Source organism: Protopterus annectens, chromosome 12.part0 (assembly GCF_019279795.1).
Source record: "Protopterus annectens isolate FY-2018-M chromosome 12.part0, PAN1.0, whole genome shotgun sequence".
NCBI lineage: Eukaryota > Metazoa > Chordata > Ceratodontiformes > Protopteridae > Protopterus > Protopterus annectens.
Genome location: NC_056746.1, coordinates 1,278,786,544 through 1,278,810,022, shown reverse-complemented (window position 1 = coordinate 1,278,810,022; position 23,479 = coordinate 1,278,786,544). Strand labels below are relative to the sequence as shown.

The 23,479-nt window shown below is 45.4% G+C and overlaps 1 protein-coding gene across 1 annotated transcript in view; it reads right to left on the bottom strand.

Moving 5' to 3' along the window:
• HM13 (histocompatibility minor 13) overlaps positions 1 to 23,479 on the bottom strand; it is a 669,462-nt gene that overhangs the window by 316,906 nt on the left and 329,077 nt on the right. The window contains exon 12 of the mRNA XM_044090321.1: positions 16,657 to 16,740. Coding sequence (XP_043946256.1) covers positions 16,657 to 16,740 — 84 coding nt within the window. The remainder of the gene's footprint in view (positions 1 to 16,656; positions 16,741 to 23,479) is intronic.

The window sequence follows — 23,479 nt, the reverse complement described above, 5'->3', positions numbered from 1 at the left end:
GCTCGTCGAAGGCGGAGACACCCAGGAGGCGGAGGCTGAGCCCCAAGGCCTTGAGGAACACCGACTCATCAGCGGAGGGTTTGGAATTCCAGCCGCCTCGTTGCTTAAGGATCTCTAGAATGTCTGCAAATGAGACATCATCCGAGGGCGACTTTGGGGACCCCTCCGCATCATCAAGATCAGTGTCCGATGTAAGAGACTCATCGGGGGAGTCCACGTGCTTCCTCTTGCACGATCTCTTCCATGGGGGCTCCTCCGAAGACAACTCCGAAAGACCCTCAGGAGGAGGGGAACCCCCAGTGGGGGTAACCTCAGGCCCCGGGGCTCCGCTGCCTAGAGACAGGGGAACTGCCAAAGACCCAGTCTCCATGCCCAGGGAAGGTGCCGGTAAAGCCGTAGAGATGGCCGAAGAAGACTTGGCCAAGGCACTCCTCATAGCTCTGAAGGCCGGACCCCCAGAATCCTGGGAGGGTCCGGTCCCCGGAGCCATGATAGCAGACGGAAGTCCCGCGGCCGAAGCACCGAGAGGGAGGCTTGGAACCGACAGCATTGGTCCCGAAACGTCACCCCCGGGTCCGGCCGAAGAAGTCCGTGTGCTAAACTCGGACCCGAAGGCCGGGGTTGGAGTAAGGGTCGGAGCCGACCCTGGGATCTCCACTGGTTCCATCAGCACCTGCTCCGACGGAGCCGAAGAGGTCAGAGGAGGAATGGCAATGGAATGGGCTATCGGCTCCGAAGCCAAGTGGGTCGGAGCCGAAACAAATTTCTGAAAGACTGGGGACTGGAACAGTCTTTGGAGCACCCTGTCTATGTCCGAATCTGACATCCTTGATGACCTGGAAGAGACCGAATGGGTCCGAGTAGGCCTCTCCAACGGCTCCAAGGGACTAGGGGACCGGCTCCGAATCGACAATTATCGGCGCCGAAGAAGTGTCCAAACCAATTTCCATCGGTGCCGAAGAGGGCTTCGGCACCGAGGAGGAAGTGTCTGAGCGGACAACCTTCATCGGCTCCGAGATCAGTGGAGCCGATGAAGGTGACCCGCCTCTCGATGCCCCAGCCGTCGGCTCCGAACCCAGAGGGAACCTGGAGGCATCGAGGCAGACCGTTCCGCCCTCGGCTCCGAAGTCCGTGGAGCCGAAGGAGAAGCCTGCCTATGTCTTTTGGCGGTCGGTTCCAACGGACTGGTTGGAGCAGACGCCCTTTTCTTTTTAGCAGGAGAAGGAGAGGAAGCTAATGCCTCTTCAAAAGAGGGTTTAATAAGGCCTTTTAATATAAGTTTATTTTTCCTCTCTTGGAGGACCCTCGAGGAAAACGCGTGGCACACGCTACAGGACTCCTGCAAATGTTTGGCGCCCAAACAGTACACACAGAGAGAGTGGTCATCTGTGATTGACATCTTGAAACTGCACTTAGTGCACTTTTTAAATCCTGAAGGCCTAGGAGCCTGTGACATAATGGCAACCAATTTAGTGTAACTTAGCCAAAACCAAACACACTAACAATGACAGAAAAAATGTATTCTCTTCTTTCTTTTTTTTTTAAAACAAAGGCTGTCACAAATAAACAAGAATAACCAAAGGGGTCCAACAGCCCCTAAATAAAAAGGGACTAAAACAGCAACAGACTGACAGGGGAAGGCCCTTAAACTCAAAGGGAACCTCTGATCAGAACAAAACGCATTCACTACACAAAAACTTTACAGAAAATGCTCACTCAAACACAAAAACACAAGGTAGCTGTTAAAACAGCTATTTGTTGAAGATTTAGAAAATTCCTGACAGGAAAGTAAGTGAAAAAAGCACTACTTAGCTCAGCCAGCTCGAGACCACGTCTTAGCTTGTTAGCGGCAAACGAGATCTGGGGGACTGGTAGTGGTGCATCCTGGAATATAGTAAGCTCAGCCAATAAGAGACTTCGCTCTTTGGCATAAGCGTGCCGAGTCATCAGTCAGAATGTAGGCGAGATAGGATCACATAACATCAATTGTTATCCTCTCCCCTTATAAGGCTACGAGGGTGTATTCTTGATCAAGCCTCAATATTAAGCCATATTTCCCTTTCCTTTCCACTCTAACCTCTTGACCAACTTTCTCAATCATTTCCAGGGGGTACCTTCTTTCTAAAAACATATTTTTCAACTTCACACATTCAGCTAGGAAATCCTGCACATTGTACATCGGAGGCCCTCAAATGAATTGCCCTTTCACTATACTTTTCTTCTGCCTGTACGGGTGTGCACTGGTATAATACAAATATGAGTTAGAGAACGTCTCCTTCCCGAAAATGGCAGCTTTAAATGCTTTCTTCTCATAAACTTTCTTATTAACATCCAAGTAGTGTATTTCATCCTTGGTAATAGTACAGGGAAACCTAAGGAATCCAGTGGTAGTGTTGAAGTATTCTAGGAAAGCTAACAACTTTGACTCTAATCCGGTCCAAAAAATACAAATGTCATCCAGGTAAGCCTATAAAGATTCCACTTGTTAGCATATTTAGACCTAAAAACATATTTTTCTTCCCAAACAGATAGGTAGGGGCACAAGAGGCACCCATCACCACCCCACTTGTTTGTTTAAAGAATTCTCCGAAATAAATAAAATGATTCCCTAATATTAAATCCATAAGTTCTATGCAAACCTGGAACTCATGGTTTGTGAGCCTGAGCTTCCCTCTAGTCAAAAGTGCTTCCTTGAACCATTCTAATCCAGTTCTATTGGGGGGGGGGGGGCACTGAAAAAAGATCCTGAATGTCTATAGTAACAAAGATTAACTCATCCTTATAAAGGTCTCTCTTAATCCTTCTAAAAAATCCCAAGAATCCTTTAAAATCCCATTTTGTTCCATTTGTATATTTTTCAACTTATTACCAAAATACTTAGTCAATGGGTGGGTTTTGGATTCATTCGCTGTCACAACTGGTTTCAGTGGGGGATCATTAATATTCTTATGAACCTTCGGGGTACCAAAAATCGAATGTACTATTGGTTTCTTTGTCTTTCACAGATGCCAAAATTCTGTCTGCTTTCTTAGGGATGGGCTCCTGTAACAAAAGGAGATACTGCCAACCCAGCTGGAATTTTGTAAACAATTATATGTCATTTGTGAATATTAACGTGATTTATATAGAAATCTCCTCTCCATGTCAAGCAGAGTACCTCACTAGCCCTCTTTAAGAGGACCCTGGACGACTGGATGGGAAACAGAAAATACACAATGGACTTTGTGGGAACATGGGTGAAATTCTTGGATAGGCTTATAAAGGCCTCCAGGCCAATAGCCTAGTATTGTCCTATGAACCTAAGAGAGAGGCTGCCAGTAGAGTGGTCTGGAAATTTTGTAAATGGTTGAGTGTCATTTGTGAATGTCAACATGCTTCATGTAAGGTGCTTGTGTTACAGATGTATTAGAACTGTGTGTCACATTGTACAGATGTGTGCTGAAGAGATATTTTGCGAAGTACTGAGCAGAACAATATATACACTATTGTAAATGTTTAGATGTACATATTTTAACAATGGAAACTGCAACACAAGAAATTAACTTCAGAAGAATAGTTGAGATTGAATTACTTTATGACTGGGCCATAAACAAAAGATGTGATCTCAGTTTCAGTGCAGTAACAGACACAATGTCTAGAACTAGAATTTTTTTCCATTGTCTTGGACGTGTTTATTGTTTTATGACTTCCAGGATTTGCCTCAGATTTAAGAAGGGCCCTTGTTTATGTATTTTTACAGGTAGATGCTAAATGATAGCAGCTGGCATCAATGGTTGTTTTGAGCCTGGAAACTGAAGTCAGATAACAAGAAATTATGCCATTCTGCAAGTATCCCGACAGTAATATTTGGAATATTAATTTAAGAACTTAGAGAGACATGGCATTCTGTATTTTTTCTTTGACCTGAAAAAAAAAATCCACTCACCACATCTGCCTGCTTGCTCTGTAAGCAAGTTAACTAGGGTACAGCAATTTATCTTACATATATTCAGGGATATAGTGAAGTACAGCTTAGATATTTTCTTTATTTATTTGAGACTGTCCTGCAATGTTGTTTTAAATATTTCCTGTGATTCTGAACTCTGATGTAACTGTGATTTATGGAGTATTTTCTGGTTCTTTTATTATTTGTTATTAAATATACTTACAAATATCATTGTGGCTGATATTTGTGAGACATATTTCTTCTGAGACTACTTTCATATTTATTTGGTGACACTGTGGAACACTCCTAATAGCCTTGCTCTTGGCCAAACTACCATTTGGATTAATAGTAACATTACACAGTAAGATTGGACACACTTTAACGGCCTTAAAGTAGCTTATAAGGATGTGGCTGGTGGCAGTGATAATTACCTTACAGTCTTGGCAGAAGGGGGCATAGCTAATAAACCTGTGACAACCTTTCCCAGGTGTGTGTCAGCTACTTGGGCAGGGACACGAAGCACTGGTTGGACAGAGGGTGCTGAAGGTGCTGGCTTGACTACTCAGCTGAGATCTCAGCTCTATAGCTGTGCCAGTTTGTAGTCTTACTGGGGATCTGGAGATCTCAGTGTGTTCTTAAGGAAATTGCACTTTCCTGTCTGTGTGTACTTGTCATCCTCCCAATATATATGGAGAAACCAGCCCCAGAATGACTGTGGCCTCTGTGTGTTCTTAAGGGAAATTGCACTTTACTCTGTTTGTGTTTTGTGTTTTGTGTGTGTATACTTGTCATCCTCCCAGTGTACATCCCCCACTGGTGCTAGTGGTGAGGATTGAGGCTCCTTGATTACTGGTCCAGTGTTGGGGCGTCACAACTACACTATGTTGGGATCTTTCCATGACCACTGAGCCATAGGATGGATGAAGGGGGTCACAATGGGTGATACCACCCAAGACGATGTTAGGCCAAAACTAAAAGCTACAAAGAACAGTGACTCATCGGGTGGGGGATTGTGGGTAGACCATCCCCTCTCTGCTTCATCAATTCAAGGACTTCACCAAAGGTGAAGTTTTCAGAGGGACAGCTGAAGGACCCTTCAACTTCATTAAATCTGTGTCTTCAGTGAAAGACTCTGGAGAGGTGTCTATGTGCTTTCAATTAACATCTGTTTCTTATGGACTGTTTCCGGTGGGGGTTCAGAATCAGATTGGGAAATAACATAACACAGAATCTTGGATGCTTGTGATTTCCACTGTCCCTGTCCAGTAGGATTATAGGAAGAAAAGTCAGAATTCTGGTGGGGTTTGGGTGCAGCCTTTTACTTAGCCACAGCCAAGACCCTGTGAAAAGCCTCAAAAGCAGAGGATGCAATTGGTTCCAAAGACCTAACCCCTCTCCAAGGACAATGTAGATCCTTCAGCACCAATGCCCCTCAACCCCAAAGGTGGCCTTGCATCAGAGATGTCAAGGACAGAAGCTCGAAGAGTTAGGGTCAACACCAGTAGCCTCTGTGTCAACCCTTCCCAATGAACACGGGTATAGACATTTTTGGCTTAGTCTCCCCCTGATTTGAATGCTTCAGAGTAGAGAGAAAAAGGGATGCTGTATGGATTGAAATAACAAAGACTGTCAACCCTAACAAAGATGTCTCAATGTGGGAAAGGACCAATGTGACCACTTCCAGTGTAGGGTAGACGGGCAGCAGAGAAAAAAAGAGGAGGGTAGGCTGGAACAATACTCTGTACATTCCTGGTGGATGGCACCAAGAGAACCCCAAGCTGGATCAGAGTTTTGAGAAACTTCATCCTGTTGACATCCTGCTCGGTAAGGTAAGATGACCAAGTAGAAGAGATCATCGAAGGTGGTCTAAAAAGTCTCCTTTCTTGGAAAATCAGAGAACAGAAACTCAGGTTTACTGGTTCCGGTGAGAACTGGGGCCAAGAAGAGGCACAAGAGCCAAGGAACTGCTGGTTCCAACCTCCAAGCCAATTTCAGATCTGGTTCGAACAGTACTACTGGATCCTTAGAACATTTCCTGGATGAATCTGGCCCAAGTTTCTTGATCCCCTCAGGCTCATCTTTCTCATTTTCCGCATCTCTGTCCTTGTCCTTGGGTTTCTCAATAGACTTAGATTTATCCAATCTCTTGGATGGAGAAATGGTGGTGGAAGAAAAACCTGCAGATGTTAAAACCCCTGTCTGTGGGGGGAGTAAGCCTTTTACAATAAGTTTTTCTCTACTAGTTTGAAGAGCCCTAGGAATTAAAGAAGCACAAGACTTGCAATCTGAATCCAGGTGGGAAGCACCCAAGTAATAAACACAGAGCAAAAGAGGGTCTTGAGAAGGCAGCTTGTACCTGCACTGAGCACACTTCTTAAAACCTACAAGTCAGACATGCTGAAGACACAGCACCCAAGATCACAAAACAACTAACCACAACCTTACCATACAAAGTATATATATGTCTAGAATAACAAATTCAAACACTTGTCTGAAATACTTAAAACTATCTAGTACTATCCAATACACCTAACTGCTTAGCTAAATACACTAAAGATATACATTAATCACACTAACACTGCAACTAACTACAACTATCCTAATACCAATTAAACCGTAGTCAAAAAAGGAAGGCAATAAAGCGCTTTAAGAAACTAGGCAGTATAAAATTCTCGGTAGGGAATGAGGAACAGCTACGATTAAAAAAAAATACATACTGCAATTAGAGCCCTTGAGAAACAAGTCCAAAGTATTCGGTGACAAATGAGATCTGAGGTGTTATGGTGGAGTACAAGAACTTATGGGTAAAGGAGGAGTCAGAGCCCTGGAACCAAAGAAACTTCAGAGTCGGTACCGAGGCCAGTGTGTTGAACTGGATGAAAATAGACAATACTAGATTTGTTTTAATTTCTGGGTACAGGAGTCTGACTAAAGTGATTTACACTGTTGCCATTTCTTAATTTAATCAGTCATTAGTCTGGCTTTGTAGAGGTAGTGGGCATTTGTGTGAAGACTTCTACAATACTTCACAAAGTCTGTTTTTAACACAATCAGGTATCTGAGGTGCACAGACAATAAAGTAGCTGTAATCCAGGAGTATGGGGAAATACTCTTATAAAATGTGTGTGTGTGATGGAGGGGTTGCAGTGTATCGACGGAACAAAATGGATGTCATTTTTTTTTTTAACTTTCCATCACAGTCAGACATCAGCACTGTACTCAGTAAGTGGTGGTTCTCTGGCACTCTGGGTGACAGGAACAAATTTGGATCCAGAAAAGGAGCCTATAGACATGACTGCAACATCTCACACCAGGATTTTTAGAAGGAAATTCATGGGACTCTTGGGCCATGTAAAATTTACCAATTTTTTTAGGAGCTACGGGTCCAAGTGTTTCCTTTGATACAGCCAAAAGAGTATGCTCTAAATCTCTCAGGACTTGTAGAATTGCTACAGGTTTAAGTGCATCCAGGATCAAACTATCTCTTCTGGCATCTTATTGCAATAAGTGGGATGCCAAAAAGTTAACATATCCAAATGATGTGAAGCAGTTGCATTGGGGGGGGGGGGGGGGGCGACATACAGGATGTGTAATTCCATTTTTCTCCTCACTCTGAGAAGTCAAAACACCTTTCTTGGGAAGAGTTCCCTCTTTAATTTAGCAGATGGGACCAACCACTGAGAGTTCATGTGCACTTGGCTGCAACTACTGAAAGATATGTAAGAATGTCTAAGTAAAAGAGGTCCTTTCTCACGCAGCAGTCTGTGTGAGGTTAACAGAGATCCCTCCAAATACAGACCCACACAACTGCACGAAGCTTAGTGGGGCACAAGTCCCACGCTTGAACTTTATGGCTCTTTTGGCAAACACCCAGAAGTTCTGGGTCTTAAGAAGGTAGTCCCAGACCTCCATCTCGGCCAGGTATTATCTTCTATAACTACAATCACAGGAGGACCATCTTTCCCATTAGAAATTATGAAAAGAGCTTTGAAAAAAAGACATCTGCTGTGGGGCATCTGACACGAGTTCCATGTGAGGGCCTTCAGCTTTGTGGAATGTGCCTCTGATCTGAGGTCCTTGCAAGGGGCCTTCTTTCACAAGGTTTGTCAAAGGGTTAAAGTCCATCTCTACAACAGTTTACAAAAAGCAAAATAAGCAGATAAAGCAAGCCACTGCAAAGCAGAATTTTAAAAAGTAGAAACATGGAGGCTCCAAGAAGAGATTAGGAGCCACCCATAATAAACCACCAGTTAAAAAGTCTGAATGACTATCTTCAAATTACCCCACCATGGAAAGCCTTTAATCCTTCCCAAAAATGTGACCCTCCATTTCACTCTTTGGCAACAGATAGTCTCAGACAAATGAATTCTGAAAGTGAGTCATCACAGATTCAGATGGTAGTGGGAATCTCTCCCTTTCAAGGGATCCCTTTCTCATCTGCCACATCAAACTTTTCTTTTCTCACTCATTTAAGCATTTGCCGACTCGGGTAGTGATAGAAAAGGTCCCTCTCTCCTCAGACAGAAGGTTTTAATTCAAGAATGCTTTTGGTGTTCAAAGAAAAAAAGATTCATGGAGATGAGTTCTGGATCTTTCCTTTTTAACCAGTTCCCAATTTCAAAACGTTACCTTATCACAACCCTTTACTTCTCACCACCCATTTAAGTTTTTTTCTTCGTAACACTAGATTTAAAAGATGCTTATCACATTCCTACAGCTACAGATTTCAAACATTAAGGTTTTGCGTGTCTAATAACACCTTCCCTGCATTAACCTTTATAAATACCCTTGGGGCAGAAGATAAAGTGCATTTCCAATAATAATCTACTCTAGACTGCAAGGTGTTCACATTTCCTTACTTAGTTAACTTATTTATCTTTGCAGTCTTTTTCAAAGCATCAGGAATCTATCACTTGGATGAGAGAGTGCCTGCACATACTGGGGTTTCAGGAGAACATCCATGTCTTGTGTAACTCCCTTGCACAGGACTGTTTTCCTGGGATGTCTTCTAAACGCCTTGGATCAGCTACTCCAGAGTTTCCCCACCCAAGTCTCAAAGGAATTTTTATGATACTAGGTCTCATCTAGGACTCTCATGATTCCTCTAGCAAGAATCCACAAGTGAAAAATTCAAATGGCACCCAGAATCAGTACTGTCCTAGCATCAACATCCCTTGACATTTCAATTTTGGGTTTTTTAAGAAGGCAGCTTCTTTGGTGGTCAGACCAACTTTCAGTTCTAGCACAGTCTGTAACTTCAAAGTTTGCTTGTGAGGCAGTGTCTATAGTTTCTGGAACAAAATGACAGACCAAAAATACACAAAATATGAGACGTTGGTAATAATAAATGCTCTCAACTCTTTCAATCATCTATGGTCCCCAGGACTGTTACAAGGAGTTAAAAACAATACTACAAAAACAAAGGGGGGACCAGAGCATATCCTCTGGAAAGACTAGTCATGGTAGACTGGGGTATAGGTTTTTCAGCACAACTGTATTTTACAGGCATCCTGCATCCTGTCAAAATTTTGTGGCAGACAAGCTAAGCAGAGCCAAGACAAGACCCTCAAAAATGGAAATTGGATCAGAGAGGAAAGGGGTCTTCCAATAACTGATCCAGTTGCAGGGAATACCTCAGATTTGTCTGTCTCCAATATCCAGTTGGCAATATTCTGCTCCAGGACATCACACACAAAAACTTGGAAACCCGATGCCTTTCCTTTTCCTCAAGTATGCTATTCTACCCTTTTCACCAATATCTAGGGTTATTCTGAAGATTCAGAACTACTCTCCAAGTCATCATGCTACCTCCCTTCTGGCCCAGTCAACAGCGGTTCACCATTCTTTTGAGAATGGCCAAGGGCAATTAACACAAACTTCCTGGCAGACTGAGCCTACTCGCACAAGGCAGGGAGCATTTGAGGCCTCAACTCCAAACAAGTACAAATAACTGCCTAAACGATAAAGAGTTGCATCACCTTTTAGGTACCTGTTTTCTGAGGACATGGAGCAGATATTAAAGGAGGCAAGAAAACCTACTAGGAAGTCACATTAGTAAATGGATAAGATTTTTAGCTGGTACCAAGACAAGAACCAGTACCCTTTCAAGGCTAGTGTTTTTCCCTGGTTCTACAATATTTGTGCTAGGTAATTATTCTCTTGCCCAGCTCCTCCAAGGTATACCTGTCAGGCATTTCAGCATACCTGCTCATGGATCCCTCTCTCTAATTACATTCCTGTGTTAAATGTTTTTGATAGTGGTGTTACACAAGACACATAGAAAACAGGGGTCCCTATCACTTTGTCGAATGAACTAGTAATCTAATACCTTTTCGTCAAACTTTATTTATGGAAACTTAATCCATCGAATACTTGTTTTAGTGAAGTTTTTCCCAGGGAGAAAAACTAGTTGGGCATCATCATGTGTTTGCCCTTTTCCCCACTGTAGTGCAATCTCGGAGTTGGTATATTTAGTTGGGGGGGGGGGGTGCAGCCTCCCACCTGGGTGGGTTTTAAACGTTGTGTTTTTTGTGATGGTCGCTAGGTTAGCCCAACTAATTTTTTTCCCTGTGAAAAAATTTGCTAAAATGAACGTTTGATGGATTAAGTTTTGATAAATATACAATTTCGAAGAGGTATTCAATAAATAGTTCATTCGACAAAGTGATATAGACCAGAAACCAGATGGTGGTTCTTTGGTATCCGATTTTTGTCTTGGAAAAATCAACTCTTGCTCCATTTGAGACAGCTCATCAACCTGATCTGAGGTTCTTAACAAGGAACTGCTCTGACTACTGCAAGAAGCATATCCAAGTTGCAAGCTCTTATGGGTCAACCTTGTATAATTTCCCACTCAGACAGGATTTCCTTAACAAATCCATCATTTATGCCTAAAGTGGTACCAGAGTTTACTTTGAGCCAAGCTAGCCATCATGGTCCTCTTTCCAGAACCCCATAATGAGGGAGAGGGAATACTGATGTCTAGAGACAACTCAGATATTAGCAGAACTAATACCTTCAAGAACTCTGAAAACGTGTTCATTTTTTTGTGAAGGTAAGAAGAAAGTCTGCTTTGACACAGGTTGCCATACTTCCATGTGCTTATCTCATACTATTACCTTTAGTTATAACCACTACAACAAGGCAATTTCAGGCAGGGTCAAAGCTCACTGTACCTCTGCCTTTGCTTTATTTGTGGCATTTTGGAAAGGACTGTATTCTAGAAGTACTTTAGAAACAGGAACTTAGTACTTTATACCTCATCCCTCATTAGACCTGTTATAGAATACAATGCCCCGTTTGGTATATACTGCTCAAGACATCTGCAACAACTGGAAAGGCCGCAGAAATACCTCACTAAAAGAATCACAGGCCTAAAGCAGACGCCCTATGTTGACCATCTAAAAAAACTCCACCTATACTCTGTTGCATATCTTCTACTCAGAGGCGATCTCTGCTTAACATACAAGGCCATGTCAAACCCAGAGCTGTTGGATATGCTACACTTAAAGAAATCCCAATCCCTCAGAGGGACACGCTCCAGGGATCTGAACCTTGTCATCACAATGAACAAAACATGCTGGAGGGGTAGGTTACTGACCCAGAGACTCCCCAGGAATAGACTGCCATACATGTCAAGCAGAGCGTCTCTTTGGCCCTCTTCAAAAGGAACCTTGATGATTGGATGGAGATAGGAAATTCACCCCAGGGATCATGTCAGTCACCCTGTTAGACAGGGGTCCAGGGAAGTAAATACTGTGGGAAGAAATAGCCAGGGAATTGTTATGGCTAGGCTTGTATAGGCCCTAGGGCCAATAGCCTAGTACCAACCTATGAACCTTTGAACCTATACATACCTTTACAAAGCACCACAAAGTAGATTCCTTATCCAAGTCTCGGGCAGGCTTAGATTCCTTATCCAAGTCTCGGGCAGGCTTTACTAGAACCATTTTCCAGGGACTCCTCCCAGTGATTTTAAGCTATTGCTTCTACTCATACAGCTAAGGCTACTGTAAGCAGTGATCAATATGATTAGGAGAGTACAGTTCTGTAATTAAACTTACCATAACAGTAGATGTTTGAATGACCAGTATTGTGGTAGCCACCCCACCCCCGATTTCTGTATGTTTTTCTTAACATAGTGAGGACCATTATGTTTATTTTCCTAGCAGTGACCTTTGTAGGGCTCTACCTCCCTCGCTGAATTGGCACAAGAGCTTTCAAGGGGTTGGCAACCAAACCACTCCTTCAGTTCTGCTAATGGCTAAGGAGCAGGGAAGGTGCAATTAAGCTTTAGAAACCGGCCAGGTGTTGCATCTTATGCAAAAATAACACATATATTCAAGATAACCGCTACAGTAATAAAATATTTTGTTACTGTAAGTTTACTATACAACTGTATTTTATCAGCGATTTGCCCCACTGCACTCTTTTTTTTTTTTTTTTTTTTACGGAGTGCACAGACTGCTACTTCAAGCACAGGCTGCCAACAGCAGACTTAGATGACTTCCCTGATCTATTACCTCACACACGTCTCTCTCCCCTGTCTCCCAGTCTCCCTTGCTCTCTCTCCCCTCTTCTTCTCATTTGCTCTCTCTTGCTCTTTCTCTCCAAACCTCTCCCTCTCTCTCCCCCCATCTCCCTCCCTCCCTTTCTCTCTCTCCCCTCTCCCCATCTCCCTCCCTTTCTCTCTCTCCCCATCTCCCTCTTTCTTGCTCTTTCCCTCTCTCGCTTTCTTATTCCCTCCCCCAGTCGCTCTCGCTTTCTTATTCCCTCCCCCAGTCGCCCTCGCTCGCTCCCTCTCCCAGTCGCCCTCGCTCGCTCCCTCTCCCAGTCGCCCTCGCTCGCTCTCTCTCCCAAGTCTCCCTCGCTCTCTCTCTGGCCATCCCTCGCTCGCTCTCTCTGGCCATCCCTCGCTCGCTCTCTCTCCCCTCGCTCGCTCTCTCTCCCTCGCTCTCTCTCCCGCCCGCCAGCTCGCTCGCTCTCTCTCCCGCCCGCCAGCTCGCTCGCTCTCTCTCCCGCCCGCCAGCTCGCTCGCTCTCTCTCCCAAGTCTCCCTCGCTCGCTCTCTCTCCCAAGTCTCCCTCGCTCGCTCTCTCTCCCAAGTCTCCCTCGCTCGCTCTCTCTCCCAAGTCTCCCTCGCTCGCTCTCCCAAGTCTCCCTCGCTCGCTCTCTCTCCCAAGTCTCCCTCGCTCGCTCTCTCCCCCAAGTCTCCCTCACTCGCTCTTGCTCTCTTCCAAGTCTCCCTCACTCGCTTTCTCTTCCCAAGTCTCCCTCACTCGCTTTCTCTTCCCAAGTCTCCCTCACTCGCTTTCTCTTCCCAAGTCTCCCTCACTCGCTTTCTCTTCCCAAGTCTCCCTCACTTGCTCTCTCCCAAGTCTCCCTCACTCGCTTTCTCTCCCAGTCTCCCCTCACTCGCTTTCTCTCCCAGTCTCCCTCACTCGCTTTCTCTCCCGTCTCCCTCACTCGCTTTCTCTCCCGTCTCCCTCACTCGCTTTCTCTCCCGTCTCCCTCACTCGCTTTCTCTCCCGTCTCCCTCACTCGCTTTCTCACTCTCTCCCGTCTCCCTCTCTTGCTTTCTCGCTCTCTCCCCCCATCTCCCTCTCGCTCCCTCATCACCCTCTCTTGCTCTCCCCCCCTTGTCCCGTCTCCCTCTCTCTCCCAGTCTCCCTCACTCGCTTTCTCTTCCCATCTCCCTCTCTCTGTCTCCCTCTCTCGCTCTCTCTCCCAGTCGCCCTCTCTTGCTCTCTCTCTCCCAGTCTCCCTGTCTCCCTCTTGCTTTCCCACTCTCCCCCACAGTCTCCCTCTAGCTTTCTCACTCTCCCCCCACTGTCTCCCTCTCTCGCTTTCTCGGTCTCTCCCCCATCTCCCTCTTGCTTTCTAGCTCCCCCCGCCGTCTCCCTCGCTCACTTTCTAGCTCCCTCTCCCCTGTCTCCCTCTCTCACTTTCTTGCTCTCTCTCCCAGTCTTCCTCTCTTGCTTTCTCACTCTCCCCAGTCTCCCTCTCTTGCTCTTTCGCTCCCCCCCGTCCCCCTCTCGCTTTCTCGGACTCTCCCCCGTCTCCCTCTCTCGCTTTCTATCCCTCTCCCCCCGTTTCCCTCTCTCCCCCGTTTCCCTCTCTCCATTTCTATCTCTCTCTCCCCAGTCTCCCTCTCTCGCTCTCTCTCCCAGTCTCCCTCTCTTGCTTTCTCGCTCTCTCAGTCTCCCTCTCTCGCTTTCTCTCTCCCCCATCTCCTTCTCTCGCTCTCCCCATCTCCCTCTCTCGCTCTCCCCCCATCTCCCTCTCCCCATCTCGCTCTCTCGCTCTCCCTCCCATCTCGCTCTCTCGCTCTCCCTCCCATCTCGCTCTCTCGCTCTCCCTCCCATCTCGCTCTCTCGCTCTCCAGTCTACATCTCGCTCTCTCGCTCTCCAGTCGACATCTCGCTCTCTCGCTCTCCCCATCTCCCTCTCTCTCTCTCCCCATCTCCATGTCTCTCTCTCTCTCTCCCCATCTCCCTCTCTCCCCATCTCCCTCTCTCTCCCCCATCTCCCTCTCTCGCTCTCCCCATCTCCCTCTCTCACTCTCCCCATCTCCCTCTCTCACTCTCCCCATCTCCCTCTCTCACTCTCCCCATCTCCCTCTCTCACTCTCCCCATCTCCCTCTCTCACTTTCTCTCTCCCCCTTGTCCTGTATCCCTCTCTCCCAGTCTCCCTCTCTCGCTATCCCCACATCTCCCGCTCTCTCGGTCTCGCCCCCGTCTCCCCCTCTCACATTCTAGCTCTCCCCCCCCCATCTCCCTCTCTCGATTTCTAGCTCTCTCCCCCATCTCCCTCTCATGCTTTCTCTCTCCCAGTCTACCCTCTTGCTCTCTCTCTCTCGCTTGCTCTCCTCCAGTCTCCCTCTTGCTTTCTTGCTCGCTCTCTCTTCCCGTTTCTCTCTCGCTTTCTTGCTCACTTTCCCAGTTTCCCTCTCTAGCTTTCTTGCTCTCCCCCCATCTCCCTCTCTTTTTCTCTCCGCATCTCCATCTGTCACTTTTTCGCTCACTCTCTCTACCCCATCTCACTCTCCTTCCGTCTTCCCTCTCTCACCCCCTTGCCCCAGCTCTCCCTCTCACCCCCTTACCTCATCTCTCCCTCTTTCTCCCCCTTGCCCAGTCTCTCCCTCTCTCTCTTTCTCCCCCCTTGCCTCGTCTCTCCCCCATTTCCCCCTTGCCCAGTCTCTCCCTCTTTCTCCCCTTGCCTCGTCTCTCCCTCACCCCCTTGCCCTATTTCTCCTGCTCTCACCCCCTTGCCCAGTCTCTCTCATCCCCCTTGCCCAGTCTCTCCCTCTCACCCCTCTTGCCCCATCTCTCTCACCCCCTTGCCCTGTCTCTCCCCCTTCTCCCCACTTGCCCTGTCTCTCCCTCGCTCTCTTTCTACCCCCTTGCCCCATCCCTTTCTCCCCCCTTGCCCAGTCTCCCTTTCTTTCTCCCTGTCTCATCTCTCCCTTTCTCCCCCCTTGCCCAGTCTTTCCCTCTTTCGTCGCTTGCCTCGTCTCTCCCTCTCTCTCACCCCCTTGCCCAGTCTCTCTCTCACCCCCTTGGCCCATCTCTCCCTCTCACCCCCTTGCCCTATCTCTCCCTCTCCTTGCAGCTCTCCCTCTCTCACCACCTTGCCCAGTCTCTCCCTCTCTCTCACCCCTTACCTCATCTCTCCCTCTCTCTCTCTCACCCCCTTGCCCAGTCTCTCCCACTCACCTCCTTGACCCATCTCTCCCCCTTCTCTCCTCCCCTTGCGCAGTCTCTCCCTTCTCTCCTCCCCTTGCCCAGTCTCCCCCGCTCTCCTCCCCTTGCCCCATCTCCCCTGCTCTCCCCTTGCCCCGTCTCCCCCTCTCCTCCCCTTGCCTAGTCTCCCCTTCTCTCCTGTTCTTGCCCCGTCTCCCCCTCTCCTCCCTTGCCTAGTCTCCCCCTCTCTCCTGTTCTTGCCCCGTCTCCCCCTCTCTCCTGTTCTTGCCCCATCTCCCCTCTTCTTGCCCAGTCTCCCCCTCTCTCCTCCCCTTGCCTAGTCTCCCTCACCCCCCCTTGCCTCGTCTCCCTCTCACCTTCTCGCTCACTCTCACTTTCTCCCTCTCTTCGTCTCCTTCTGTCACTTTCACACTCTCTCTCCGTCTCCTTCTGTCACTTTCACGTTCTCTCGCAGTCTCCCTCTGTCGCTTTCTCTCTCTCTTCCCATCTCCTCCTCTCACTTTCTCCCTCTCTCTCCCCTCTTGCCTAGTCTCTCCCTCACTCTCTCTCCCTGCCCAGTCTCTCCTCCGCTCGCCACTTGCCCAGTCTCTCCCTCACTTCCCCCTTGCCGTGTCTCTCCCTCGCTCTCCCCTCTCCCCTGTCGCCCTCACTCCCCCTTCCTCCTTCCCCTTACCCCGCCACTCCCTCCCCCCTTGCCCCATCTCCCATTTTCTCAGTCTCTCCCAGTCTCCTGCTCTTGCTTTCTTGCTCTCGCCCCATCTCCCGCTCTTGCTTTCTCACTCACTCTCCCAGTCTCCCTCTCTCGCTTTCTCGCTCGCTCTCTCACTCTCTCCCAGTCTCCCTCTCTCCCCCCTTGCCCAGTCTCTCCCTCGCTCCCCCTTCCCCCCTCTCCCCCCTATCTATGAAAATTTGATACATCCAATACACAGCAGAACAATTTTAAGAAGGGACAAAGTTAAGAGTTTCAGACAAAAAAATATATAACAGATGCAAAACTGTTGCAAATCAGAGAAACTTTTTCAGCCTTACCTGGAATTACAATGTCGCCAAGACCAAGCATTGCAAAGTTATTGGCTTCAAGACCCTTTTCCAAAAGATCCTGGGGGAACACCACTACAAAAGAAAACGGGAGACGTACATAAAATGATTAATGCCATCTCCTTAAATTATTTTTGATACAACTACATCACTTAATGCAGAACCACTACAGTCATTATACAGCCTACATCTACTGTACTTCTGGAGTAGGGAGTTTGACAAAGTCAATTGGAGAAGCATACAGTTCAAAACTAATGCAGCATGCACTAGGAAGAGAATGCAGTAAATCCCAAAACAGTGGCTCCACATGTAAGCAAAGGTATATTAAAACTGGAGCTAAGATAGGCTCCTGCTAGCACAATGACCTTTAGACAAGTAAAATCCACCACCATTCAAGTATTTCACAGTTCACAAATGCATTAAAAAAAAGAAAAAATGAAAGAAAGAAGTAGTCTAAGATATGAAGTTATAATACTTTGAAAAACACAAAAGAAGAAAAAAAAAATCACAGTACACATTGCTGTTCTAGAAAACCAAGAAACTTGAGGAGTTGAGACTTTTAAACCATTAAATTGCTGCCTAGAAAACTTGTTATTCTATGCACACTCTTCCTAGGTTTCTTGTGTTTTATTTAAACAGTTATTCATATGACTGTACTAGCAGTTTATATATACGGGCACGTCGAATTATACCACATAAATGTATACATACACACAAATACATACTACATATACATGTATGTATAGATATATATGCATACGTACACACCAGACACAAACATATCAATGCAGAGAGAAGTGTAGACATACACATGTGGCAATATGTCTGACTGACAACAGCATTATTCACTGAACATGTGCAGTTGCCCTTTCACCACAGTTACATACACCAACTCCATGATCACACAAGTCAGGGGTGAGGGAGATCTCCTGCAAGAAAAGCTTTAGGTTTTGTGTTTACTGAAAGTGGCTTTCAGATTTTTTCCCTCACTGTTTTGTCAGAAAAAACAGCATTCAATAAGTTCGATAAATAATCATGATTCCATACATTCATGGTGTCGGAAGTCAGAGGCTTCACTAGTCTGCAGAAAGGTGAAAGATTCTTGGAACTGAGAGCCCCCTACATAGATCTAGTTACAACAAAATGTTTCTGCTCCTTCCCACACTAATCCCACTCTATAACCTACTTTTACAAATGTTATCATGCCACCCATTAGTATCATCTTTACTGGTATGGTGCTCTGTAACCTCACAAGCCTATGTGCAAGTCAAATGCAGTGTTTCATATCTGGTTTCAAATGCTCATAAGTGATTTCCTCAACTGTAAAAGGGTAGTACAAATCCTACCCTACCACTCATGTCACAAAGATAAATGCTATGACTTTACCCCATGGTACAGACTTAAACCCAGTAGACTCTTCATCATGCGGCCCATTCTGCACTCCTATACGAGTCTGATGTAATTTTTAGGAGGACACACTGAAGAGCCATCAAAAAGCTAACCTGGACTATTGTCACCTGAGGCTCTTCTACTGCCACAGCCACCTAACGCCCTGAAAAGATCTGCACTGCCCAAATGCAGTGTTAATGGTGACACAAATCTCTCTACTTGACCATTTTTGGATCCATTCCTCAATGTTTTGCATGTGGAAATGATTCTTAGTTATTGCAGGTTGAAGATCTCCAGGCTGAAGTCCTTCATCCAAACTTGCTAATAACTGTGTGATCAATAGCTGAGAAGAGGAAGACACTGTAAAAGGAGAACATAAGGAAGTGACTTAAAGTATAGCCTTTAAGGACTTCAATAACGGCAATGACCAGAGCAGATGCAGACACTCTCCAGCATGACTCTCCAGAATAATCTTTCAATTAATGAGCTCCTTCCTCATATAAATGAAGGGGAGTGGCCCTACCATTGCCAGTGCATTCATACTACTACTGTCAAAAATGTTGTGAAGTACCATCAAGTGATTTAAGTTTATATACATTTGCAGCTACCAATTTTACACCCATGAGACAGGATCCACAAGTGAAGGAATTTTGCTGGTATGGGTTTACTACACTGTTAATTTTCAGATCTACAACTATTTTGCTGGAGGTAATTCATTAACTCTGCGATCAGCAAACCTAGAGTAATGGGTTCCTTAGTTCATTGGTTAAATCTAGATTTGCTCTTTTGCAGAGACAGCACAAAGATATTTCATTAGGACAAATTCAAACAAGGTAGTACATAATGGCATAAACTTGCTCTTAAATGCATGCTGTACATTTCCACAACTGGACATTTCTGTTTTGTCCACTGTTAAGGTTTTGAGTTTGCTAAGATATTACGGGAGGATGAACATCTCATAAAGGGAAGGATCAGCCATCCTAAGCTGGGGGGTGAAGCTTGCTGTCATGTTTTAAAAAAATTGAATGGATACATAAAGACAGGAAAAAACTGACCAGGAAAGATCTCTGAGGGTATCATCCATCATTTAATGTTCATTGTGTGCAACAGCTCATTTCAACGAATTACCTAATCCATCCATTTTTTCCCCTTTTTTATTAATATAAAAACGGCCGAGTTTGTATATGCTTTTGTGTCATTTGTCCAAGTAAGATCCTTGCTAATCTTAGCCTGTTACACCATCCAGCTGGACAGTCTGGATGCAGGCAAGTTTTTAGTCTCACCATGGTTTAAGCTCAAGTTACGTCAGATAGTGTGCGCACCTCTCTTAGATGTAGTTGCCATGGTAGGCTTTAACCAGCAGATGACTTTCAATGTCTATAACTCCATTAAACAGTCTGGTAGTGGCTTTGTGAAAGATTTTTCAAATACCACAGATCTATCTTAACTTCTTAATTTATTTGCATTTGTTGACCATTGTAGAGCACAGATCACAACTGACCATTCTTAGTGTAACCCTGGGACACAATGCAACAGCAGTTACAATGAACAACAGATACAGAAGACAAAGTATGTAGACAAATAAATGTACAATATATACATAGTATATGGTAAACAGCAAAGTCTTGACGTAATGTGGAATTCTACAGGGAAAGATGGAGTAAAGCAGAATGGCCATGAGCAAATCAAGTTGTCTGGTTAGGTTATTTGGCCAGTCTGCGTACATTGATATTTGGCTTGAGTGCTTACATGGTTCTTTAGGGTCACATGAGGTTACTAGGCTAATGACCCTAGGGACCCTTTCAGGCCTAGTCAAGTTTTACCCTTATTTCCATGATCAGTACCCATTCACCCCTGTCCAAGGAAGACACAGGTGGAACCCTTGGGGTGAATTTACTGTTACACATCCAATCATCCAGACTGCATTTGAAGAGGGCCAATAAGATGCACTGCTTGACATGAAGCAGGACTCTGTTCCAAAGGTGTGGTAACCTCTGGGAGACAAATCTGTCCCTCCAGCAGGTTCTATTGATGTCACACACCAGGTTAAGGCCTTTACAGCGAGTAACCTGTGTACCATTTGACTTACAGATGTGCAGCATTTCCAATAAAGCAGGGTGAAAGACTGCCTTATATGGAAGGCAGAGATTGCCTCGGAGTTACTCTGTATGAAACAGAATAAAAAGTGACCGTGATTTCAGATGATCCTCACAGGACAGATGTGGAAGACCGTGAATTTTTCTTGTGATGAACCTTTGTGGTCTATCCAATTGCAGCAGGTGCTTGGAAAGGTACATACCAAAAGAGGCATTGTACTCAACTATTGGCCTGATGAGGGAAGAGTAAAGGGAGGTTGTAAACATTTTTTCTGGAGGCATTGCCCTTATGAGATGAGCAATACAGAATGCCCTTCTTACCGGTGTGGATACAAGATGATCAAAGGGTAGGTTGCTATCAACCAGTGTGCCCAGGTCTCTCACAACTGAGTACTTAGGGTGTTACTGATGTGGTAATTAGCAGGAACATCGCTCTTACCAAAAGGGATGAAAACTATCAAAACAAAATGTGTTCAGGCCATAAATCTGGCACCAATCATTTGTATGTGTAAGCCCCTCTAGTAGGATGTTAACATCATTTGGAGATTATATGACCACTCCCAATTTGCAGTCATCAGCTAACTTGGTCAGCCACAGAGCTTTAGTTTTAGCTTGTACTTCAAAAAAAAAAAAAAAAAAAATTAGATTCTAAACAGTAGAGGTCCCAGGACTGATCCCTGTGGAACACCACTGGTTACAGGTCTGTTGTTGGAAGTGGATTCCCCTACTATGACTACATGGGTTCTATTAGTGAGCCAGTTAGTGATCCATCTAATAATATAAGGGTCGATATCTAGCTGGGTGAGTCTGTCAATGATGCCTGAGTGGGGGATAGTGTCAAAAACCTTGGCTAAGTCTAGGTAGGCTGTATGCACAGATTTCCCCTAGTCAAGGGCCTTGGTGACAAACTCAAACAAGTCCACCAGATTTAAAAGGCATGATCACCCTTTGACAAATCCAAATTGAGTAGGGTCAAGTGTTTGGAGATTACCTATATCTATGCTGACAAGGTCCATGATGATTCCCCTCTATGGCCTTGCAGATAGGCCTAGTTAGGCTAACAGGTCTGTAGTTCCTGGGGTCAGTGGAAGCACCACCTTTGTGTAAGGGGATAACTGTAGCCTTTTTCCATTCAGCTGGGACACCGGTGCTTAGACTATGATTGAAGACAGTATCCGACGGTGTTGCTAATTCTTGTTTGAGCCCATGTTGAAATCAGCCTGGGATGTTATTAGGTCCCACAGATGCTTTGTTTTTGACTTTAGAGAGGTAGAGGACAGGGGGCTAGGGATGTCATGGGGTACGTGACTGGGACAGGGGAGGAAGTTTTCACAGAACCTGTCAGCTAACAGGTTAGCAATGTCCACAGGCTCAGTACATGTGGTATCATTAACTAACAGTTCAGCACAAATCTGGGCCTTTCCTTTTAGGTTACGGATGCAACTAAAGAACGCCTTACGGTTGTCTTAGTACTTCACAAGAACTCTTGTTTAAGCTGAGGAGGGAGTGTGTGCAATTTACGGCTCACTCCCTCTTAGACAGCAATTTCTTCCTCTTATTGTAAAGCCTGTTAATGGCAGTTGTCCACCAAGCAGGTTTGCTCTTCCTTAATAGCTTGTTTTGGTCCCATCAAGTATAGCTGAGTCAATGCAGTTATACGGGTGTTTGTATAAAACATTTGTGTACAACTTGGCATAGTTGTCAGTTCCATCTGAGGGGGAAGGTGCAGTGAAGCTATTCATACCATTCCATAAGAGGTTATAATATGCTTTGGAGAAGTTTTTAGTTTAGTTGCTACTGGGGGGGGGGGGTCAGGTGTGACAGTTATTTCGAATGAGACTGACTTGTGGTCAAGACTTCACAGTGGGGGTACTACAGTGGTCCCCCATATTGGAAAGCAAATCCAGGATGTAGGCACTCATTGTGGGGTTGTCAACCACCGGGTCTAAGGCACTGGAGTTAATGAAGTTGAGGAACCTTTGAGCAAGTGAGTTTTGTGCAAAAGTAATTTACCCAGTCAATGGATGGGTAGTTAAAGTCACCCAAAACTATGGTGTTCGGATGTACCCTGACAGACTCAAGAAGATCCAAATACGTAGAGTGGGTGTCCTGATTCATGGAGGAGATCCTGTAGCTGGCAAGGACTTGAATAGGTGTCCTACCAACAGTTAATTGCACCTGGAGTATCTACAGAGAATCATGCTGTCTAACCAATCTGGAGGTATATTCATCTTAAATGAATACTGATACACCACCTCCTTTAGTTTTCATGCCTTCAGTTTGTGGCCTGAACGTGTGGAAGGAGGTGTAACCCGATATGGCTGGGGTGTTCTCCACAGCCTTGAACCAGGTCTCCGTGACTGTGGAAATGTCTATCTTCCAAGGTGAGGACTACTTCTAGTGAGTGCAGTTTCATGTTAAGCCTCATTGCGTTTGGCAGCACAACCTTGAGGTTGTTTTTACATCAGGAATTTTGTCCTTGAGACACTGCCTAAAAAGCACTATGGGTGTGTCAAGAGCCTTGGCCAGTAGCCAAAATCCCAGGGGTGACAGATGAAGACCATTTCTGGCAAAGCACTGAGGTCCGTCTATAATGTCATCCCAGGCTGACAGATACTGTATCTCCTTAGACAGACACCAGAAACTAAGCCATGGAATCATAATTGAATATTTGCGTCACTGCTTACTGTATTTGTGTTAGACAGACATCACAGTTGGGATGGAAGACATGATCGACCTACATGCTGATAATGACAGCTCTAATGTATGTGTCAAAGGCAGGGACTTCATCCAGAGACACCTGAGTAGAAGGTAATGTGTGAAGATAAGACTACAACCAGGATTTAATGTAAAAAGGTGAAATGTTATACGATTTAGTTAGGGGAGGAGTGGAAAACATGCATTTAAAGTGATCTGACCTTAAGCTAGACAACAGCTGTTAGTAATCACTTAACACTGCTATCAAACATGAAAAGGTACTGGTGAATGCCTGTAAGATGCAGGGATGGATGAAAAGAAGTTATGTACTTACCATAACATTCCATCTGTGTTGCAAGTCTTCATTCTCTCCTCAGAGATGGGTTTGGATTCGATCTGTCGGATCAGACTCAGTCAATGCTACAGCTTGCAGCCATTAAACCTCTTGAGCTTCTCCCTTACCCACAACGCACCCTACCAAATACCTCAGCTCTTGTTTGCTGCTATAAGGTGTAAAATAACAGACAGAAAAATGGGAAGCCATATCCAAACTCATGTAAACATATAAATGTATCCAATCAGAGACCATGTAATGGCTTGCTCTTCCAGAAGTCATGGAATAGAACAGAAAA